Source organism: Mustela erminea, chromosome 11 (assembly GCF_009829155.1).
Source record: "Mustela erminea isolate mMusErm1 chromosome 11, mMusErm1.Pri, whole genome shotgun sequence".
Classification (NCBI taxonomy): domain Eukaryota; kingdom Metazoa; phylum Chordata; class Mammalia; order Carnivora; family Mustelidae; genus Mustela; species Mustela erminea.
Window position 1 is genome coordinate 6,457,247 of NC_045624.1, and position 20,655 is coordinate 6,477,901.

At 46.2% G+C, this 20,655-nt stretch overlaps 1 protein-coding gene across 2 annotated transcripts; it reads right to left on the minus strand.

The window, feature by feature from the left end:
• Positions 1-3,926: 3,926 nt before the first annotated feature.
• ZNF212 (zinc finger protein 212) lies at positions 3,927-19,049 on the minus strand. Of its 2 annotated transcripts, none has more exons than XM_032304846.1 (5): positions 18,875-19,049; positions 9,052-9,441; positions 8,628-8,754; positions 6,728-6,817; positions 3,927-5,974 (listed from the first exon to the last, which is right to left on the minus strand). In XM_032304846.1, exons 1-5 carry the CDS (start codon positions 19,019-19,021, stop codon positions 5,115-5,117), a joined length of 1,614 nt encoding a protein of 537 aa, XP_032160737.1. In that variant the 5' UTR covers positions 19,022-19,049; the 3' UTR covers positions 3,927-5,114. The 2 variants fall into 2 exon arrangements, with proteins under 2 accessions (XP_032160737.1, XP_032160736.1); XM_032304845.1 differs by having other exon boundaries at positions 3,927-5,977.
• Between the last annotated feature and the right edge of the window lie 1,606 nt (positions 19,050-20,655).

Sequence of the window (20,655 nt, forward strand, 5' to 3'; positions counted from 1 at the left end):
AAGTGGACCCCCACAGAGTTATAAAGCATTAGGAAGGGAAGTCTTGGCAGAGAAAGACCAGAAGTATAACCAAGGCCCCCTTCCTCCAAGGAGCTTTCCCGAGTTCAGACAAGATTGAGCTCCCTATTCTGTGAATACCCGTGATACATGTTCATTCAACAAATATGGTGAGTACGTGCAAAGCCCCAGTGTGCAGAGCTGTGGAGTCTGGGTCCCTGTACGAAAATCATCACATCCTGTTGATTCCGCCTTGGTGGTCTTGTCCATCCAGCCTTGTCCATGGCTCTTTTCCCACGGCAGCTGCTCCCAGTCAAGCCCTCATTGGCTCTTGTGGGTCTCGTTCAGAAACCTAACATCCCCCAGCCCCAACCAAAAGCAAACCAAAAAAGCCACATGATAGAACTCTCATTAATGTTTCTAAATCACAGCTAGAATCAGGTCACCCTTTTGCTCAAAGTCTCGGCTCCCCATTACTAACTCAAAAAAATCCAAACTCCTTAGCCTGATTCCAACCCATCTTTCCAACCACGTCCCCCAATCCCCCTTCTCACATCCTAACCTCCAGCCAAATCAATGAATTACATGTATATGGCCAGAGCGTCTTTCTCTTCCTCTTGTAGCTCCAACTACAGTGTCCTTCTTCCCACCCTTAAAGATCCAGTTCAAAAGTCACCTCTCCTAGTCTTCCCCAACACCTCACAACTAAATGTAATTGTTCTCTGAATTTTGACCTTTTTTAGCCTCACTTGGGACATGTAATTTTCTAATTGAATTAGATTCCCTTAATGGCCTAAAAACCCAAGAGCAAGGTCTCAGATTTAACCGTATACGCCTCCACAGACTTTGCACGTGGGGGCTACTCAGAGACTCGTGCATGACACACAAACAGAATGGAATCTTGCGCTAGTCTGGGAATAGTTTATACAAATGTGCAGCACAGGAAGGAAACAGGTTTTGATAGAATATAAATTTAACTAGGGCAAAGATCTGTTTTGTATGCCAAGTATTTAAAACAGTGCCTAGGTATCAGGTGTTTGATTTCTTTAAGGAATTGACATCTTTATTCATTTATTTATTTATTTTAAAGATTTTACTTATTTATTTGACAGAGAGAGAGATCATAAGAAGGCAGAGAGGCAGGCAGAGAGAGGGGGAAGCTGGCTCTCTGCTGAGCAGAGAGCCCGATGTGGGGCTCAATCCTAGGACCCTGGGATCATGACCCGAGCCAAAGGCAGAGGCTTGAACCCACTGAGCCAGCCAGGCGCCCCTGATTTAATCTTTCTAACTTGATCATCCCTGTCCTTCAGACAGCTCCATTTCCTGTTTCCTTCCCAGCACCTAACAGAGGTTTTTTTTAAAAGATTTTATTTTATTTTATTTGACAGAGAGAGAAATCACATATAGGCAGAGAGGCAGGCAGAGAAAGAGAGGGAAGCAGGCTCCCCGCCAAGCAGAGAGCCCAATGCAGGGCTCGATCCCAGGACTGAGAGACCATGAACTGAGTGGAAGGCAGAGGCCCAACCCAGTGAGCCACCCAGGTGCCCCCAGAGCTGACTTTTGATAGACAATTGAAGCAGGGAGGAGAAGTTGATATTTTGTTCTCTCTCAAGACGGTATTTCTGTGTACAGAGATTGACTTGGAGATCTGGTTAAAATCTCCAGATTCTGGGGCACCTGGGTGGCTCAGGTGGTTAAGCGTCTGCCTTTGGCTCAGGTCATGGTCCCAGGGTCCTGGGATTGAGCTGCACATTGGGCTCCTTGCTTGAGCGGGGAGGGGAGTCTGCTTCTTCCTCTGCCCCTTCCCCTGCTCCTCTCTCTCACTCGTACATGCTCTCAAATAAAATCTTTAGGGGCTCCTGGGTGGCTCAGTGGGTTAAAGCCTCTGCTTTCGGCTCAGGTCAGGATCCTGGGGTCCTGGGATTGAGCCCCATATCAGGCTCTCTGCTTGGCAAGGAGCCTGCTTCTCTTCCTCTCTCTGCCTGCCTCTCTGCCTACTGGTGATCTCTGTCAAATAAATAAATAAAATCTTTAAAAAAATAAAATAACATTAAAAATAAAAGTAAAATCTTTTAAAAACTCTTCAGATTCAGTGGGTCTGAGTCTGCATTTCCACCAGGCTCCCAAGATATGCCAATGCTGCTGGCGCAGGGTCCACACTCTGAAACAAGGACTCACAATCCAGCCGGACCCAAAGTGCCTGATTTCGGTCAAGCAGAAGCAACAGCGCCCATGGCTGAGTGTGCGGGATCTGAAGCAAGACAGCCTGGGTTCGCAGCTGCCTCCGCCTCCTACTTCACTTCTCAGAATGCTTCGCACATTTCATGTGTGAGACAGAATAATCATATCCACCACATAGGGCTGTATGAGAACTAAGTTCATTTTGAAAAGAATCCCTAGTGGGGTGCCTGGGTGGTTCAGTGGGTTGAAGCCTCTGCCTTTGGCTCAGGTCATGATCTCAGGGTCCTGGGATCGAGTCCCACATCGGACTCTCAGCTCAGCAGGGAGCCTGCTTTCCGCCCCCCGACCCCCTGCCTCTCTGCCTACTTGTGATCTCTGTCAAAAAAATAAATAAAATCTTTTTTTCTAAGCGTTCTGAGTTGTTTTTATTTATTTATTTATTTGACAAATCACAAGTAAGCAGAGAGGCAGGCAGAGAGAGGAAGGGAAGCAGGTTCCCCACCAAGCAGAGAGCATGATGTGGGACTCGATCCCAGGACCCTGGGATCACGACCTGAGCCGAAGGCAGAGGCTTTAACCACTGAGCCACCCAGACACCCCAATAAAATCTTTTAAAAATCAATCAATAAATAAAAATAAAAAGAATCCCTTGCACAGTGCTCAGTACCAGCTGTTATTACTGCCCACCTGCCTCGTGCAATTATCCTCCTGCCTCAAGGAACACAACAGCGCCAGAGAACCAGAATCCTACCCTGTAACTTTCTCTCCCCACAATGCAAGACAGACGGGGCGCACTAAAACACTCAACTGGGGGGTGGGGGCGGGGGCGCCTGTGGGGCTCAGTCGGGGGGGCATCCGGTGCTTGGTTTTGGCTCATGATGAGAGGAGCCCGGGGGTGGGCTCCATGCTGGGCCCGGGGTCTGCTGGAGTCCTTCTCCCTCTTCCTTGGGTCCTCGCCCCACTTATGCTCTCTAAACACACAGACACACAGACACACACACACACGCACACACACCACTCTATTGGGACGTAAAACTAATCAAGGATGGGGAATAGGGGAATCTAGGAGGCGAAAGCTTGAGGGTAGGAGACCACAGAAGGAATTCAGGAGAGTAGCTCCTTAGGGTTTCCCACATCTGGTGCAGCTGATACTTCAGCTGAGTGCGGCGCCCGCCCAAGACTTCCCTCCACGTTCAGTTGCTCCACCAAGACCATCCCATTCGTTACAGCGACCCAAGTTTATTTTTATCTATTTATTCCTTTTTATTCCCATATCCCACTCCCTTGCTCCCACTTGCTCCCACAAGCAACTGTAAGGCCTTCAAGGTGTAACTTTGGGTTTCTACGTGTTCTTGCCCAATGTTTTGTGTATATGATTTTTTTACTGTACATATACAGTACTGACATAGATCTCAATCAATTGCTTCCATTCTCCTACTCGGCACTGTTATGTTTCTCTAAGCCAATTATCCTTAAGGGCTACTCAGGAGTCCCCGGTGCTCCCACAGTAGCTCATCCGCCCCATCTTCCCACCATCTCCAACAACCAACAGCCAGACCGCCGGCAGCCCTCGACCACCATACACAGGGTCCCAGGACTACTCCCATACATGCCCTCTGCTCATCTGTTCTACATTTAAGTAACAGTGCACGTCAGGCTGGGACCTCAGGCCTCTGTCACTGGTCCCCACGAGTCACCTCCTCCACCCTGGTATTCCTAACAAAGGGAGAAAAATATCCAACGTGAGCTTTTTTTTTTTGCTAATAGCCAAGTTTTATTCTAAGCAACTATAAATCAAAGGGGACATTCACATAGGACCCAGGAGCCCACTCCCATCTCCCCAAACAACAGCGGGGCAGGCATTCAACACTCCTGAGAAACAAGCATTTTTGTGCACTTTCTCCACCACCTTTGGAACAGTCAACCCCAGAACTAATTTGGAAAATGTGTGATCTACACAACTCCGAGAAACAACTGGTGTAATAAGAACAAACTCCAACACCCACGGGAACAAGTCAGACAACCGTAAGTAACAAACAGTCTTCTGCCCTGGGCGGCGGCAGGACCCATCGAGGACTATGACGGAAGAGGAAGGTTCTGGTGAGAAACCTGGCCTCCCGAGCAGCAGCAGCAGCAGCGCGCTCTCAGCTGCGTCCCCGGGCTCTTCCTTCTCAGCAGGGGCGGTGAGGTCTCCCCACGCTCCTCCTCTCGCTCCTCTGGATTCGGTCACCCACGTGAGCAAGGACCCCCACAAGAAGGAGCTCAGCACTCTGCCCCGATCTCTGACCTAAGTGTGGATGGGCTAAAAGAGCCCCATAAACAAATCCCTCGTAGAGGGCAGGGCCAGTCCCCATGTTAGGAACGACTTCTACGATGCTGGAAATTTAAAAAAACAAGTGTCAGACTGTATTTTTTTAAATCAACTAAAATCTAATTCCAAAAAAGTTGCCTCAGAACAAGGTAAGCAGTCATTTAAATTATTTCTTCTACATGTTTTTAACAAAGAGACTACGAAAGAGGAAAGAGAGGGGCGTGTGTCCCACAACTCCTCCGCACACCTGCTCGCTCCACTGGCCGACCCGACCTCTGGGAAGACCTGAAATGCTGGCACAGGACCGGGAACCAGCCACCGGTGGCCGCAGGGTCAGAGAGCCACCCGCGGCCCACAGACAGCAGCCCCGACGGGAAAACCAGAGACCTGCAGGTGCCAGAGACAACAAGCTCCACAGCAGGGAGAGGAGCAGCCCCAGACTCCTCTTCCACAGGTGCCAGGACAGCCTCTGGGCTTGGCCTGGTACTTGGCCAAGGGAAGGCAAATCAAAACAACTCTCTTCAGGAAGCAGTCAGTCCCTGACTGTGCAAAGTGTCTCTTCGGGGGGGGACCAATGCCAGCCCCTCCTGCCCCCCCCACCCGGATGGACAAGGGGCTGGCACCCTTAAAGCAGGCCATTGGGCCTTCCGGGCTCCAGGGCCAGCCCGCCCCGCTCCCGCTGGTGGATCTTCTGGTGCTGCAGAAGGTGCTGCTTCTGGACAAAGCTCTTCTCGCACTCGGAGCAGCTGTAGGGCCGTTCGCCCGTGTGGATGCGCTGGTGCCGCACCAAATCCGACGGATGGCTGAAGCTCTTGCCACAGTAACCACAGATGAGGGAACTCCGGCTTTTCCTCCAAGGGATGTGACCAGGCAGGGCCACCAGGCTGTTGGGTGAGAACCTCTCCTGGACACGGCGGCCAGCACTGGGCCCCTCCTGCAGGTGGCAGCGCTGGTGGGTCACGAGGCTCACCCTGCAGCTGAAGCTCCTCAGGCACACGTCGCACTGGTGCAGCCTCGCCCTCTTGGACTGGGGCTTCAGCTGCGGCCTGGGTCTACGGCTCTCCTCGGGCTCTGAGGCTGTGTAAGGGCCCCACCCTGAGTGGGTCTGCAGGTGCGTAGCGAGCTGCTGCTCATAGTGGAAGCTGACCTCGCACTCGGAGCATTCATAGGGGCCAGAAGCGTCCCTTTTCAGCTTTAGGCCCTGCCCGCATTCCTGACCCAGCTGCACCTGCCTACTGGGCTTCAGCTTCGGGGGGCAGCTCAGAGTTCTGCCACCGCTAGGGTCTCTACTTCCCTCAATGGGATCCTCCAGATTAGTGTCCCTGGGCCCTGAATCCAAGAGGACAGAACCACCCTGACCACCCCAGAGTTCAGTATGCGCTGGGCTCAGGAAAGCCTGCTCTTCAGCAATGCCCGAGAACTCTCCAGGAAGATCCGCAGAGCCTTCCTGAGCGTACTGGATCTCCTGCTTGATCATAACCCCTTCTGCTGCCAAGAGAAAGAAGACCAACAAAAAAGATCACATTCTAGCACTTTCGGTTTCTTTAGAGCTAAACAAACATCTGTGAATTTTACAAGAGCTCTTATCAAAGCACCCCACGATATGGGCATTAGGACAATTTGGAGAAGGAGACTGGGTTGGTTCTAAGACTGGAAAAACTAAATCCATTTTTTTTTAGGACAATGTTATAAATAACAGTTCTCTAAGCTTGTCCATAAATCTGTATTCAATTCCTGTAAAAACATGGCAAAATATACTATAACTATACTAATTTAACAGTTTAAAATAATAAACGTGAACAATTAAAATAAAAAACAAACCCAACCACCCTTACACCTAAAGTTTAAATATTCACGCATCCAGCCCCAGTCCTCCTGCACATGTCCCCCTCCCCCATACCTGGCTTATAAATGCTCTGCCTGCCTCTCACCCCAAGCTTTGCTCCTACGATCTGACCAACCCTATCCTCAGTCTCCAGCGGGTGTTCGCTTGAGCTACTGCTCTGCTCTGTCCGGTAGCGCAGATGTGAAGCAAGATCCGTCACAACACGTAAGGACTCCCCAGTGGTAAGAAACGCAGACACAGAGATATTAGGTGAACTCATGAAACTCATAAAGAAATCTAAAATAAGTAATGCCAGATAGGCTGCTGATAACCAGCGTTCAGTTGTTTAGCAGTGGGAAAGCTCACTATAGGCCGCAGGGAGTGGAGGGATGGAATATTCTGGATCCACTCACCTGGGTGGACATCACCAGGGCCTTCCTCCTCCAAGTCACCCAGCATCCCTGCACCCAATTCCGCTTCTTCTTCTGGCTGGCCAAGGACCTCTGGTTTAGAACAGGCACAGTGTGAGGCCAGCAGACGGTACAAGCTCACCGTGCACTGCGCAGGTGCCGATGAACAAGCTGACCAATGTCAGGGGTTGATATTAAAAGTTCCAAAGATTAAAAGGCTACTGTTCTTCCCACTTCCCCACCAGTGGCAGCTTGAGACGACTGGAAAATTCGAGCCGATTTGAGAAATCTATTCAGTCAGCTGCCTCCAACGGTCCTTCCTTAGCCACTGCGTTTCCGGCAGTCAGGCTTCCCAGCCCACTCCCCTTCCCCGACCACCCTGCCCTCACGTGCACACGGTCTCAAGGGCTGCTTCCTTTCAGCGTATTTAATTTCGTCCATGCTGACACGCTGCCAGCTGAGGTGAGCACCATCATCCGCAGCTGGGACAGCAAGGAAACGGCCAGGAGCAGAGCACAGAACTCGGCCCAGGGCACACACTCTCCTCCGCCCCTTCTGCTCCCTCCCTCTCTGCTGCAGTCACACTGGCCTCCATGGAGCTCAGTTTTAAAAGATTTTGTTGGAGGTGCTTGGGTGGCTCAGTCAGCTGAGTGTCCACTCTTGGTTTTGGCTCAGATCATGGTCTCAGGATTGTGGGGTCGAGCCCCACATCAGGCTCTGCGCAGTCTGCTTATCCCTCTCTCTCTTCTTCCCCACGCTCGCTCTCTCCAATAAATAAACAAAATCTTAAAAAAAAAAACAACTCTGTCTACCAAAATCTACTTACTAAAAACTAATATTTTATAAAGATGTGTATCTATTTTTAAGAGATTTTACTTATTTGAGAGAGAGAGCACGAGAGGGGAAAGGGCAGAGGGAGAAGCAGACCCCCCACCGAGCAGGGAGCCTGCTATGGGACTTGATCCAGGGACTCCAGGATCACGATCTGAGCCAAAGGCAGCTGCTTAACCAACCTAGCCACCCAGGCGCCCCAAAGATGTGTATCTATTAACCAGCCCTTCTAATTAACACACACAAAAAGTAAAATAAAAAAATAAAAAACAAAAACGGAGCTCACAAGGACTAAATGTAATTCCACCCAAGGCCAAGAAAAATGTTTTGGCTAACCTGTACTGCCTGCCTCACCTCAGGTAACAAAAGGATTTCTTGTCAAACAGTTTTAAGTATTAAAAACCACATGAAGAACCCTGCTCACATATCACTACAATACACATTACACTATAATGATGATATCTTTTAATAAATATTATAATGAACTATGTGTCTATAGAGAAACACAAAATGCACAACACTAAGACCTTTCCAAGTCTTCATGAACTGAGGACCTAAAGACTCCCATTTCTTTTTTCTTACTTTTCAAATTTTTATTTAAATTTTAGTTAGGGGGCACCTGGGTGGCTCAGTGGGTTAAAGCCTCTGCCTTCAGCTCAGGTCATGATCCCAGGGTCCTGGGATCGAGCCCCGCACTGGGCTCTCTGCTCAGCAGGGAACCTGCTTCCTCCACTCTCTCTCTGCCTGCCTCTCTGCCTACTTGTGATCTGTCAAATAAATAAATAAAATCTTTAAAAAAAAAAAATTTAAATTCTGGTTAGTTAACATATACCGTAATATTGTTTTCAGGAATAGAATTTAGTGATTTATCACTTGCATGAGACACCCAGGGCTCATCTCACGTGCCCTCCTTAATGCGCATCACCACTTACCTATCCCCCTACCCATCTCCCTCCAGACCAAGAGAGGAGCCAAAGCCAACTAGTCACGGGGGTAGTGTGAGTCACACGCTACTGGGCCAGGGATGTGCAGACGTCTGCACGAGAATTCTCGGGACGAACGTGCTACCTACTCAGGGAGACGAGAGTCTCGTAGTTGCTCTTCATCACGTTCCTGTAGAGCTCCTTCTGCCAGTCCTCCAGATTTTCCCACTCCTGCTCTGAGAAACAGACTCCATCGTTTTCAAGTGACCTGGACACCTGAAATTACAAATATCGTAGCATGAGTGCCTCCTGTCATAGCCACGAAAGCAAAGCCAGCAACTTGAATCTTAAATAACAAAGGGTAGGGCTCCCCATTCGGGCTTTTAAAAAAAGATTTTATTTACTTATTTGACAGAGAGAGAGAGACACAGTGAGAGAGGGTACACAAGCAGGGAGCCCAAATGTGGGTCTCAATCCCAGGACCCTGGGATCATGACCTGAGCCGAAGGCAGACGCTTAACAACTGAGCCACCCAGGCGCCCTAGGCTAACTCTTAATTCCCAAGGGGTCTACCTTGGGAACCTCTCCATTGCTGCCCGGGGGCAGCCTCAGGACCCAGAAGTTGCTGCTCCTCAGCAGGTTCTCCATGTTCTCCAGCCGCCTCTGCAGCAGCCCGTACTCCTGCAGCAGGGTCCCCAGCACGGCCCACTTGCCCTCCAGCTGGTTCCCGAACTCCACGGCTGTCTTCTCGCAGTCCGCCAGCTTCTTCTCGGCCGTCCCCGTCCGCCCCTCCAGGCTCTGTAGCCGGGCGGCCTGGGACTCCACCTTCTTCTCCACAGCCTGAATGGCAGCCACCACAGTCCAGAGAGAGAGCTCTGTGGTCTGCAAGTAAGAGCTTTTCTCTGTCGCTTGTGGGGCAGGTGTGGAAGAGGTCAAAGGTGTGGAGCGGCGTTTCCTCCTGTGCTGAATGAAGGACACAGGGCCAGTCAGTGTCACTTCCAAACATCAAGTAAAGAAAACAATGGGTCCACTGGGTCCAAGAGTATTACAGCTACTTAGTTTCTACCTTTTTTTTTTTTTTAAAGACTTTATTTGACAGAGAGAGATAGAGCAGGAACACAAGCAAGGCGAGCAGGAGAGAGAGAAGCAGGCTTCTCGCAGAGCAGAGAGCCCGACCTGGGGCTCAATCCCAGGACCCTGGGATCATGACCTGAGCCAAAGGTAGCTCAATGACTGAGCCACCCAGGTGCCCCAAAAGTATGCTCTTTTATACTCTGTTACTGTAGATTATACATACATGTACATTATAACACTGAAAAGTACAAAGAAAAGTTATGTAAAATACAACCATTCAGAAATAACCTGTTCCAATTTTGATCTTTTTTTAAAATCTTTTAACTGGTTTTCCGAAGGTGAAATAATACTGTACATGTCTTATTACCCGCCCTTCACACCCGGCACAGTCTCTAAGACGACCAAGACACAATTACTTAGCAAGACCAATAAAGCTCAACTCATTTACCTTTGCACCCAAGCAGCTAGTAGAACACCAACTAATTTTTTTTTTCAGATTTTATTTTTTTGTCAGAGAGGATGAACAAGACAGCAAGCCATAAGCAGGGGTAAGGCAGGCAGAGGGAGAAGCAGGTTCCCCACTGAGCAAGGAATCCAATTCGCGGCTGGATCCCAGGACCCCAGAATCATGACCTGAGCGAAAGCCAGATGCCTAACCAATGAGCCACTCAGGCATCCCCAACTAAATCCTTCGTAAATATTTACGGATATGAGTTGATGAAGCCTGCTGACATTTTCCTTACATGGCTCATTTTTTATGATCCAGCCCTGAGGAGGAAAATCACTACAGCTGAAGTTCAACATTACTAAAGCTAACACGGGGGGGCGGGGTCTCCTCAGTTTCCTCTGACCCTGAAGTACCACAGCACGTTCACTTCAGTCCTAACCCCCAGAGCGTCACGATTTTATTCGGCATACACTTTCTTCAAAGCTGCTTCTCTATGCACAAGAACAGACACTAAGTTGGGTGATGGACACTGGGGACGGCATGGGCTATGGTGAGTGCCGTGAAGTGTGTAAGCCTGACGATTCACGGACCTGTACCCCTGGGGCACAAAATACATCATATGTTAATTTAAAAAAAATTAAATAACTGACACTAAGAGGAACCAGTTTTGAAAGAAGTGCTGGGGCCGGGACTTAGTGTCTGGAGAAACGGGACAAAATGAACCCAAGTGGCATATAAATGAACATGTAAGCTTGGCCATGACCTAATCCAGTGACTCAACTCAGTTCATTCCCAAACATGTGGGTTTAAAGCTTAACTGACCCTCCTAAGAAGGATTTAAATAAAAGTTTAATGTAGGGGCACCTGGGTGGCTCAGTGGGTTGGGCCGCTGCCCTCGGCTCAGGTCATGATCTCAGGGTCCTGGGATCGAGTCCCGCATGGGGCTCTCTGCTCAGCAGGGGGCCTGCTTCCCTTCCTCTCTCTCTGCCTGCCTCTCTGCCTACTTGTGACCTCTCTCTGTCAAATAAATAAAAAATCTTAAAAAAAAAAAAAAGTTTAATGTAAAAGATCATCCCTTTCCCGCTCTCACTGCTTGTGCTCCCTCTCTGTGTCTCTCTCTGTCAGTAACTACAAACGAAACAAGACAGAACGTCAGACTGCTGGACAGGCTCCTTTTATCCCATGTTCTGCTTTTCACTTTCAGTTGCTCATCTATAGCTCTTCGGAGCTGCCTCCTGCCTTTCTGTGGCTCAGCATTTTGTTGCTTGCTTCGCACAGGAAGGTGGTCAGGATCTGAGCACTAAGCAAAAGCAGAAAAGAGGTGTGAAATCAGGCTGCTGCTTCTGTTTTGAACTACCTATTGAGATGGAAACAATTCAAATGTCCACTGACTGGTGATTCAATAAACAAACCACAGTCCATCCATATGTTACAGGTTGAATTTTCTTTTCCCAAGATATGTTGAAGTCTCAACCCTTAGGACCTCAGAATGTGATCTTATCTGGAGAAGAATCTTTACAGAGGTAATCAAGCTCAATGAGGTCGTCAGATGGGCTCTAATCAAACACGATTTGGTGTCCTTATAAAATAGGCGAGAGGGGCACCTGGTGCTTGCACGGCTCGGTCAGTTAATCTGCTGCCTTCAACTCAGGTCATGATCCCAGGGTCCTGCTAAGCGGGGAGCCTGCTTCTCCCTCTCCCTCTGCCTGCTGCCTCCCGTACTTGTGCACTCTCTCGCCAAGTGAATAAATAAAATCTCTTAAAAAATAAAATAAAATAGGGGAGAGATCTGGACAGAGACAGATGTGCACTTAGTGCAGACTATATGAAGACACACAGGGAAAAGACAGCTACGTGACAACAGAGGCAGAGGTCGGAATTCTGCTGCCACAAGCCAAGAAAATGCGTGGGGCCATCAGGAGCTATGAGAGAAGCCTGAAAGACATTCTCCGTTGTGGCCCTCAGAAGGCATCAAGTCTGTGGACATGCGACTTCAGACTTTCAGCCTCTAGAACTAAAGGACAGTACACTTCCGGTGTGTAAGCCCTTCAATTTGCAATACTTTATTATAGCAGCCTTAAGGGTATTAATACACCATACAATAAAATACTGTTACATTATTAACATAGTAATAATTAATGTGTTAAGCATGTTACATTAGCAATAAAAAGGGAACAAATTACTGATACACCTAACAGTATCGATCCCCAAATTATGCTATGTGAAAGAAGCCAGACACAAAATGCAGCCTACTCTATTCCATTTGCATGACACTCAGGAAAGGCAAAACTATATGGACAGAAAACAGATTAGTGGGGGCACCTGGGTAGCTCAGATAGTTAAGAGTCTGCCTTCAGCTGAAGTCATGATCCCAAGGTCCTGGAATCGAGCCCCATGTCTGGCTCCCTGCTCCGCTAGGAGTCTGCCTCTGCCTCTACCTGTCTGTGTGCTCCCTTTCTCTCTCAAATACATAACATCTTAAAAAACAAAAAACCAAACCAGATCAGTGTTTGCCAGGAGCTGCGGGTGGGGGAAGACTGAATGCAAAGGAAATCTTTCTGGGATGATGGAAATATTCTGTATTTTGGTAGTCTGATCATGGCACACATTTATCAAAACTACCTCAACCGCGTGAATGAGTGAATGCTGCTGTAGGTGAATTATCTCAGTAAGCACGGTTTAGTATCAAGATAGAAGAAAATGTTAGCTGCCAGGAAAGATGCCATAAACAAAGTGTAAAAAAAACAAATAGGGAGAGGATATTTATAAACAAAGTATAAAATGGAAAGAAAAAAATTACCCCAAATAAACCTGCAAACCGTAAGCAATTATGAGAACAGAAATGCAGGCAGTCCAAGAAGCAGTTGGGAGCACAAATACAATCACGGAAAACCGCTTTTCACCTACCAGGCTGCCCCACTTGAAAGAGGGATAAGGAACTACAGAGATGAGTAGGATATAAAACTGGCATTTTTTTTTTTTTAAGATTTTATTTATTTGACAGACAGAGATCACAAGGAGGCAGAGAGGCAGGCAGAGGGGCTCGATTCCAGGACCCTGGGATCACAACCTGAGCCGAAGGCAGAGGTTTTAGCCCACTGAGCCACCCAGGTGCCCCAAAACTGGCACTTTTATTAACATTCCCGGAAGGAATGAAAAATACTACAAACTTTATGGAAGACAATCTCATAAAAGTCACTAAAAACCTTTTCACCTAGCAATCTCACTTCCAGGAATCTATTTTATAAAACAAAAGTCATTTTTTACTGACATCCAAAATTAAAAAATAAGACGATTACTGGTAATGTTCTTTGGAAAAGTCAAAGCTTGGAAATAATCTCCAGGTTTATTCATAAAGGAATGGTTAAATAAATTATGGCACAACCAAAAATGACACTATACTACCTTTAAAAATAATGACTTGTATTATGGTTTGGAAGAGTTTTCATCATACCATGCTGGTTAAAAATTCAACTTTTAAGGAAATACATTTATTACAATTCCACCTTCTGAAAGAAGAGAAAATACATGAGTGTTTGTGTGTTTCAGCCCACAGAAAGTCTGTGAATAGATTCGTAAAACTGAACCGGTAACAGGACTTACAACTCAGGGAAATGAGAGGGAGAGATTTTCATCATTCCTTGGAAACTACTGCTTGTTTGACTTCCCCAATAAACATGTATTTTTAAATAATTTTTCTTTTTACATAAATTCCACATGCAAGAGTATCCCTGACTGCAGTGAGAAATACAAAAAGTACATTACATCCCCCACCCTTCTGGAGTTTCTGGGGCAGTTCTGTTGGATCTCCTATCATACTATCAGATCAAGTCTAATACAATGGGCCGGCCACTACAGTCTGAAACCTTCACCAGTAAGTATAAGACACGGTCCCTGTTGCTAAGACACCTTCAATCTGCTGGAGTAAAATATAAAATAAGTAACATTCTAAAGTGGCATCGAAAGTAAACTAGACAATATCTAAGGTCACTTCCAACTCTGAGATACTATGACTTTTTAATACTGAATAGTAAAAAAACACCTTCTATAATACGTAAGATACGGAAGGGAATGGTGACAAATCTCCATCAGCTACCACTCCATTATCAAATAGTGCTTCTGAAGTCCTCTGTATGACTCCCTACGTAACTACGACCCTGAATTTGGTTTTTCACTAGAAATTGCCTTTTTCATATTCTCACCAAATGCTTTTTCCCCAAAACATGTTTAGTTTTGCCAGTGTTAGGATCTTACATGAATGAGTCCTTATTCCACAACACCTGAGAATACCCTGCTGTTGCAGAGAGCCATAATTAATTTTCACTTCTGCAAAACATTCTGCTGTGACAATACCACAACCTCCTTTTCCAGTCCATTATTTATTCGCCCCCATCTTTGTCATTACAAGTAGTGCTACAACGAACAGGACTGTGCACAGCTGCTAGTACGTATGGGCAAGTCTCCTGAGGGTATAGTCCTAGGAAGGAAATGATGGCTAATAGGGTATACATACAACTTGAACTTCAGTAAATAATGCCAAATATTTTCTAAAGTGGTTGTACAAATTTCATTCCTGTCAGAAGTATTAAGTATTCTGGATGTTTCCCAACTATGTCAACACTTGCAACTGTCAGACTAAAATTTTGTCCCTCCAAGGAGGTCTGAAATGTCATCATGATTTCCATCTACTCGTTCTTTGATTACTAACAAGGATAAGGATCTTCTAAATATTTATTGGCCATTCAAATACCTTTCAGTGAACTACCTGCTCAAGTCTTTTATCTGTTCATCGTTTGGGGTCCCTTTCTTCCTCTCTATCTCAGAATTTCTCTAGTAACTCTGGATACCATTCTTCATCCATACTGTATGTGCTGCAAACACCTCCTCTTTATTTGTGCCTCATTTTAAAAATTCACTTCACTGGGGCGCCTGAGCAGCTTGGTCGGCTCAGGTCAGGGTCCCAGGGTCCTGGGATTGAGCCCTGCATGGGGCTCCTTGCTCAGTGGAGCCCTCTCCCCACCGCTCCCCCTGCCTGTGTGCACGGGCATTTGCTCGCTCACTGGCTGGCTATCTCTCTCTCCGTCAAATGAATAAATTTTTAAAAATCTTTAAAAAATAAAAAGAACAAAAATTCACTTTATTTTTTAATTAAAAAATTAATGTAGTTGAGTTTGATCAATTCCTTTAAGGTTTGAACTTCTGTTTCAGGTGAGAAAAATATCGGTAATCCAGAATATTGTCTTCTAAACACTGCATAGTTTTGTTTTCACATTTGAGTAACTCAACTAGAACTGGTATTTCTGTGTGGTGCAGGGCTCAATTTTCACATGGAAAATCAACAGATCTAATATATGATGAAAAATCCATCAATTTACCCAAAGATTTGTAATATGATCTCTGTCATGAAACAAGCTTTCATACATAGCAATCTGTCTCTGGCACGTCTAGTCTTGTTCTATAGAGTATTTTTTTTATTGCCTTACCAATATTATAGTTTTAACAATCATAGGTTTTTAAAAAATCATTATTGAGGGGCACCTGGGTGGCTCAGTTGTTAAGCGTCTGCCTTTGGCTCAGATCATGATCCCAGGATCCTAGGATCGAGCCCTCCATCAGGCTCCCTGCTCAGAGCGGAGCCTGCTTTTTCCTCTCCCTCTGCCCCTCTCACCAGCTCAAAACATAGTCTGTGCAGTCTCTCTCAAACTAGTATCTTTTAAAAAGTCTCATAAAAGTATCTTTAGAAACTCTGTTTACATCACATCCATAGATAAATGTATCCATACACAGTTTTTTTAGTCCTCACAGTTTTTTGAGTCCACATCCACTCCTCTTTTAAGGTATTTTTAGTATCTTTCAATATTTTAACATATTCCACTGATTACCACACAACAAACAATCCCAGTGTTTAATGGCTTAAGACAACATCTACTTTGCTCATGAATCTGCAATTCAAGAAGGGTTTGTGAAGAACAGTTTGTCTCTGCTCCACTCCATGTCAAGTGGAACAAATCACAGGCAGGCAGGCTCTGGAAAACACCTGAAAAATCCTAAGCCACATGGAGAAAGCATATGGAGATATTCTGTTCAACAGCCCAACCTAAGGTCCCAGACTACAGTCAGCTGCCAGAACACACTTTCATTTCTAAAAGGGCTCTTTTTTTTTTTAAGATTTTATTTATTTATTTGACAGACAGAGATTACAAGTAGGCAGAGAGGCAGGCAGAGAGAGGAGAGGAAGCAGGCTCCCTGCTGAGCAGAGCCCCACCCCCCACCCCCACCCACGTGGGGCTTGATCCCAGGACCCTGGGATCATGACCCAAGCCGAAGGCAGAGGCTTTAACCCACTGAGCCACGCAGGCGCCCCTCCCCCCTTTTTAAAAGATTTTATTTGACAGAGAGAGATATCCCAAGTAGACAGAGAGAGCAGGGAAGCAGGCTCCTTGCTGAGCAGGGACCTCAATCCCAGGACCCTAAGACCATGACCTGAGCTAAAGGCAGAGGCTTAACCCACCCAGCCACACAGGTGCCCCCAAAAGGGCTCTTTTGCTCTCTTCACTTTTTATTCATTAATCTCTCTATACAGGCATACCTCAGAAATATTGCAAATTTGGTTCCAGAACACCACAATAAAGCAAGTATCATAATAAAGCACGTAAAATTAATTTTTTGTTTCCCAGTGCATATAAATTTACACTACATTGTAGTTTATTAAGTGAACAATAGCATTATATCTAAAAAAATGTACATACCATAATTTAAAAATATTTTATTGCAAAAAAGAAAAAAAAAGGCTAACCATCATCTGAGTTTTTAGCAAGCATAATTACTGGTCACAGAACATCATAACAAATATAATAATAAGGAAAAGGTTTAAAATACTGTGAGAATTATCAAATTGTGACAGAAACACAAAATGAGCAACCTGTTGGAAAAATGGCAGTTGAGACTTGACACAGGCTTGCTACAAACTTTCAATTTGTAAAAAAAAAAAGAAAGAAAGAAAACACAGTATCTGCAAAGTATAATAAAGAAAGCCCAATCAACCTGAGATACGCCTATACACTGATATTATGTATTGACAGATATATGGACAAAAAAAAATCTTACCTGTGTTGTCCAAAAGCCACTAGAAACACACCCATATTAATTAAAACTGAATTAAAAATTCAATTCCTCAGCCACACTACCTACATTTCAAGTGCTTAATAGCCATAGATTTCTAGTGACTATACTGAACAGTAAAAAGCAGAATATTTCCATAATCTCTGAAAGTTCTACTGGATACACCACACCTTAATTTTTTTTCTGCCTAAAAGAAAATAAGGTTTTGTTACAGTCTTCTACCATGCCAGTTTTCCTTGTAGTTCTGTTAATCTGCTTTATATATTTTGAGGCTATATAATTACATGCAAAATACTAGAATGTCTTATCAAGCTGATAAAATGAATCTCACCATCACAAAAGTAGTAGTAGCCTTGATCTCTAGCAATATTAATACAGAGAAACCAATTTTTTTGATTCGTCTGGTATGTTTTCATATTCTTTTATGTTCAACCATTTCTGTAGCTTTGACTTTTACTTGTACTTCTTAAAAACCACATAGTGACAACTCTTTGCCTTTTAACTCAACATTTAGTCCATTTACATTTATTGTAATTGTTGATCTATTTTTATTGATTTTTGCCCTTTTTTGGCCTTGTCTTTCTTGCCTTCTTTTAGGTGATTTTTTCCTTACTCTATTTCCCCTTCTAACTTGTAAGTTTTACAGCCAATTTCTAATGTTTTAGCAAGTATCCAAGATATTACAGGAAGCATACTTCTAACAACCTTGAAACAAAAGAATTCTGATCTCTTCCTAACTTTTACACCAATGCTGCCATGTATTTTAATTTGCCTTTGTTTTTAACCTCACAAGAGATTATTCCCGTTACAGTCAATTGATACACGTTCAGATTTATCCGTTTCCATGGGTCATCACACTTTCTTACATTTTCAGACTTTACATTTGGGATAATTTTCCTTTTACGTGGTATATCCTTTACATTTTCCAACTGCTAGGTGGCTCAGTCTGTTAAGCCACTCACTGACTTTTGATTTCGGCTCTGGTCATGATCTCAGGGTCATGAGGTGGAGCCCAGCTTCTGGCTCCCTGATGGTAATGGAGCCTGCTTAAGATTTTCTCTCTCCCCAAAATCCCGTTCCTCCCCACCCCCCACCCCGCTCCTCCCCACCCTCCAACCCCCTCCTCCCCACCCCCCTCTCACTCAAAAAAGAAAAGATTCTCCCTCTCCTTCTACCCCTACACCTCCCCCACCGCGAGCTCTTAAAAAAATTCCCTCCCCTTCTTCCCCACCGCTCCTGTTCTCTTAAAAAATATACATATATAAAATATAAATATAACATGTTACGTATCTCTCTCCCCTCCCCCCTATTGCGCTCTCTCTTAAAAAAAAAACCTCTCCCTCTGCCCCTCCCCCCGCCCCGGCTCGCTCTTCTCTCTCTCAGAAGAAAAAAAAGAAAAATCTGTCCCCCTGCCCCTCCCCCAGCTCGTGCGCGTGCTCTCGCGCGCGCGCTCTCAAAAAAACAAAAAGCAAAACCCCCCCAAACCCCCAAAACCCAAAACAAGCCTCGGAGAAGTTTCTCCGCAACGGTATGTGGCGCTGGGGCTCCGGCCCCACGGGGAAGGAGCCGGAGAGGGGGAAAGCAGTGACCGGGGGTCGTGGGAGGAGGCCGGTATTCGCTAGAAACAGCCCGGGGAGCCCGGGGAGCCCCGGGACCCCCAGCCCCACAGGGGTGCGAGCTTCGAAGCCCCGCCCCGGCCAGGAGCTCCGCCATCCCGAAGGCGCCGGCGACCGGTGCCGGGAGCACCCTTACCCGAGTAGGCGCCGACTCCGCCATGGCTGCCAGTCGCCCCTCAACACCCGGGCCCCGCCCGATAACCCTCGCGCTGCGTGCCGGACCGGTGGGCGCCGCAGCCCCTCCTCGCAGCCGCCACCAGTGCCGTGTTGATACAAGGTGCATTGTGGGAGTTCGGCCCTCCAGCGCCAAGAGCCTCCCCGGCGGCTGTCCTCACAGTGCGGCATTTCCAGGGCGCCCCCGTGCGGCAGGAGGATGAACAGCAGCTCGGCTCTCGGGCCAGAGTGTGCGACCAGGGAAAAGCTTGCTCCCTCCAAGTCAATCCCAAATTGAGAATTGAAGGCAAACGCGGGACTTGGTGTGTCTTCTACGTGCCCAGCACTCGGCGAGGTGCTTTGAGCGATTCAAACACGCATAAAAGTCAGACTTTGCTCTGAGGGAAGAATATGTAACTTAGCTGGGGAAAAGAGATATGGTGCCAAATGGCCTGTGTTTTATTCCATTTGTTCATCTGTTACTTGTCTTTCTAGAAACTAGAAACACGTGGGGCGCCTGGATGGCCCAGCTGGTTAAGCCTCTGCCTTCGGCTCAGATCACGATCTCGGGGTCCTGGGATCGAGCCCCATATTGGGCTCCCTGCTCTTGGGGGACCTGCTTCTCCCTCCCTGCCCTTCCCCCTGCTCACACTCTCTCGCTCTCTCAAAAGAAAAGAAAAAGAAAAAAACTAGAAATACACTTTCCCATCAACAGTGTGGAGTCAAGGTGCCAGGCCAACCCACTGCATCCTATTAGTTATTGCAATCACACGCCTTAGAAAATCCAAGAGAGCCCCGATTTCAAATGTTTAATCCCGTCCACATGTTACTGTTAAAAGATGAGTTTGGAATTTTGATTTGGAAAGCATGGCTACATTTCCATTTGGTCACCCAATACAAATCACTACTGCAACCATACTTGTCTAATTTGTACCACATGGTTTCTATAGGGACAGGCAATGAACTTCCACTTGAATTATAGTTCTGAAGACCTTCCTCTGAGAGCTAATCTCTTAAGATCAACAAACTGGCTCCTTCTTAGCATGCAGGGCTCAGACTTTACCTCCTCTGATACATTCCCTGTCCCCCCTGCTTCCAGCCCAACACCCTTCTCCATCCCAACCCTCAATCCTGATTCTCTGATCAAAAGTTTTCAGAGTATTATCACTAACAGAAATAACGTTTTTCCATCAGTTTACATGGTAAGGATGTGTCCATTTCACTAAAATGTCCCTCCACAATATACACTACTTTTTGCACACAGAAGTGCTCATATGTATCTTTGGATGACTGAATGGTGAACCAGAGAATAAGGGTAGATAAAGTCACCTCCAAGAGAAGGCATAATGTCCACAGCTACCAGATCAACAGGAGACTCACCGAATCATTAATACATCTAAAGAAAGGATGGGTTGGGTCAGGACACATGGGTGGCTCAGTCCTTGTCTTTGGCTTGGGTCATGATCCCAGGGTCCTGGAATTGAGCCCCACATCTGGCTCCCTGCTCAGTGGGGAATCTGCTTCTCCCTCTCCCAATCCCCTTGCTTATGTTCCCTCTATTTCTGTCTCTGTCAAATAAATAAAATCTTTTTTAAAAAAGAAAGAAGAAAGAAAGGATGGGTCAAGCCGAGGAAACCAGTCAGTCACTGAGATATGTCTGGGGTCTGACCTACTTTCTCAGACCAAAAACTTACTGTCAGTCACAGAAAAAAATGTATCATGTCTATGGAGACAGACATAATCAGGACATAGGATACTGGGTAC

Coding starts and splice junctions, on each gene's coding strand:
- ZNF212 (XM_032304845.1), bottom strand. CDS start 19,021: ATGCACCTTGTATCAACACGGCACTGGTGGCGGCTGCGAGGAGGGGCT. Junction 6,818..8,627: donor CGAGACTCTCGTCTCCCTGA/GTAGGTAGCACG, acceptor GTTCTAAACCAG/AGGTCCTTGGCCAGCCAGAA. Junction 5,978..6,727: donor CCCTGGTGATGTCCACCCAG/GTGAGTGGATCC, acceptor TTCTCTTGGCAG/CAGAAGGGGTTATGATCAAG.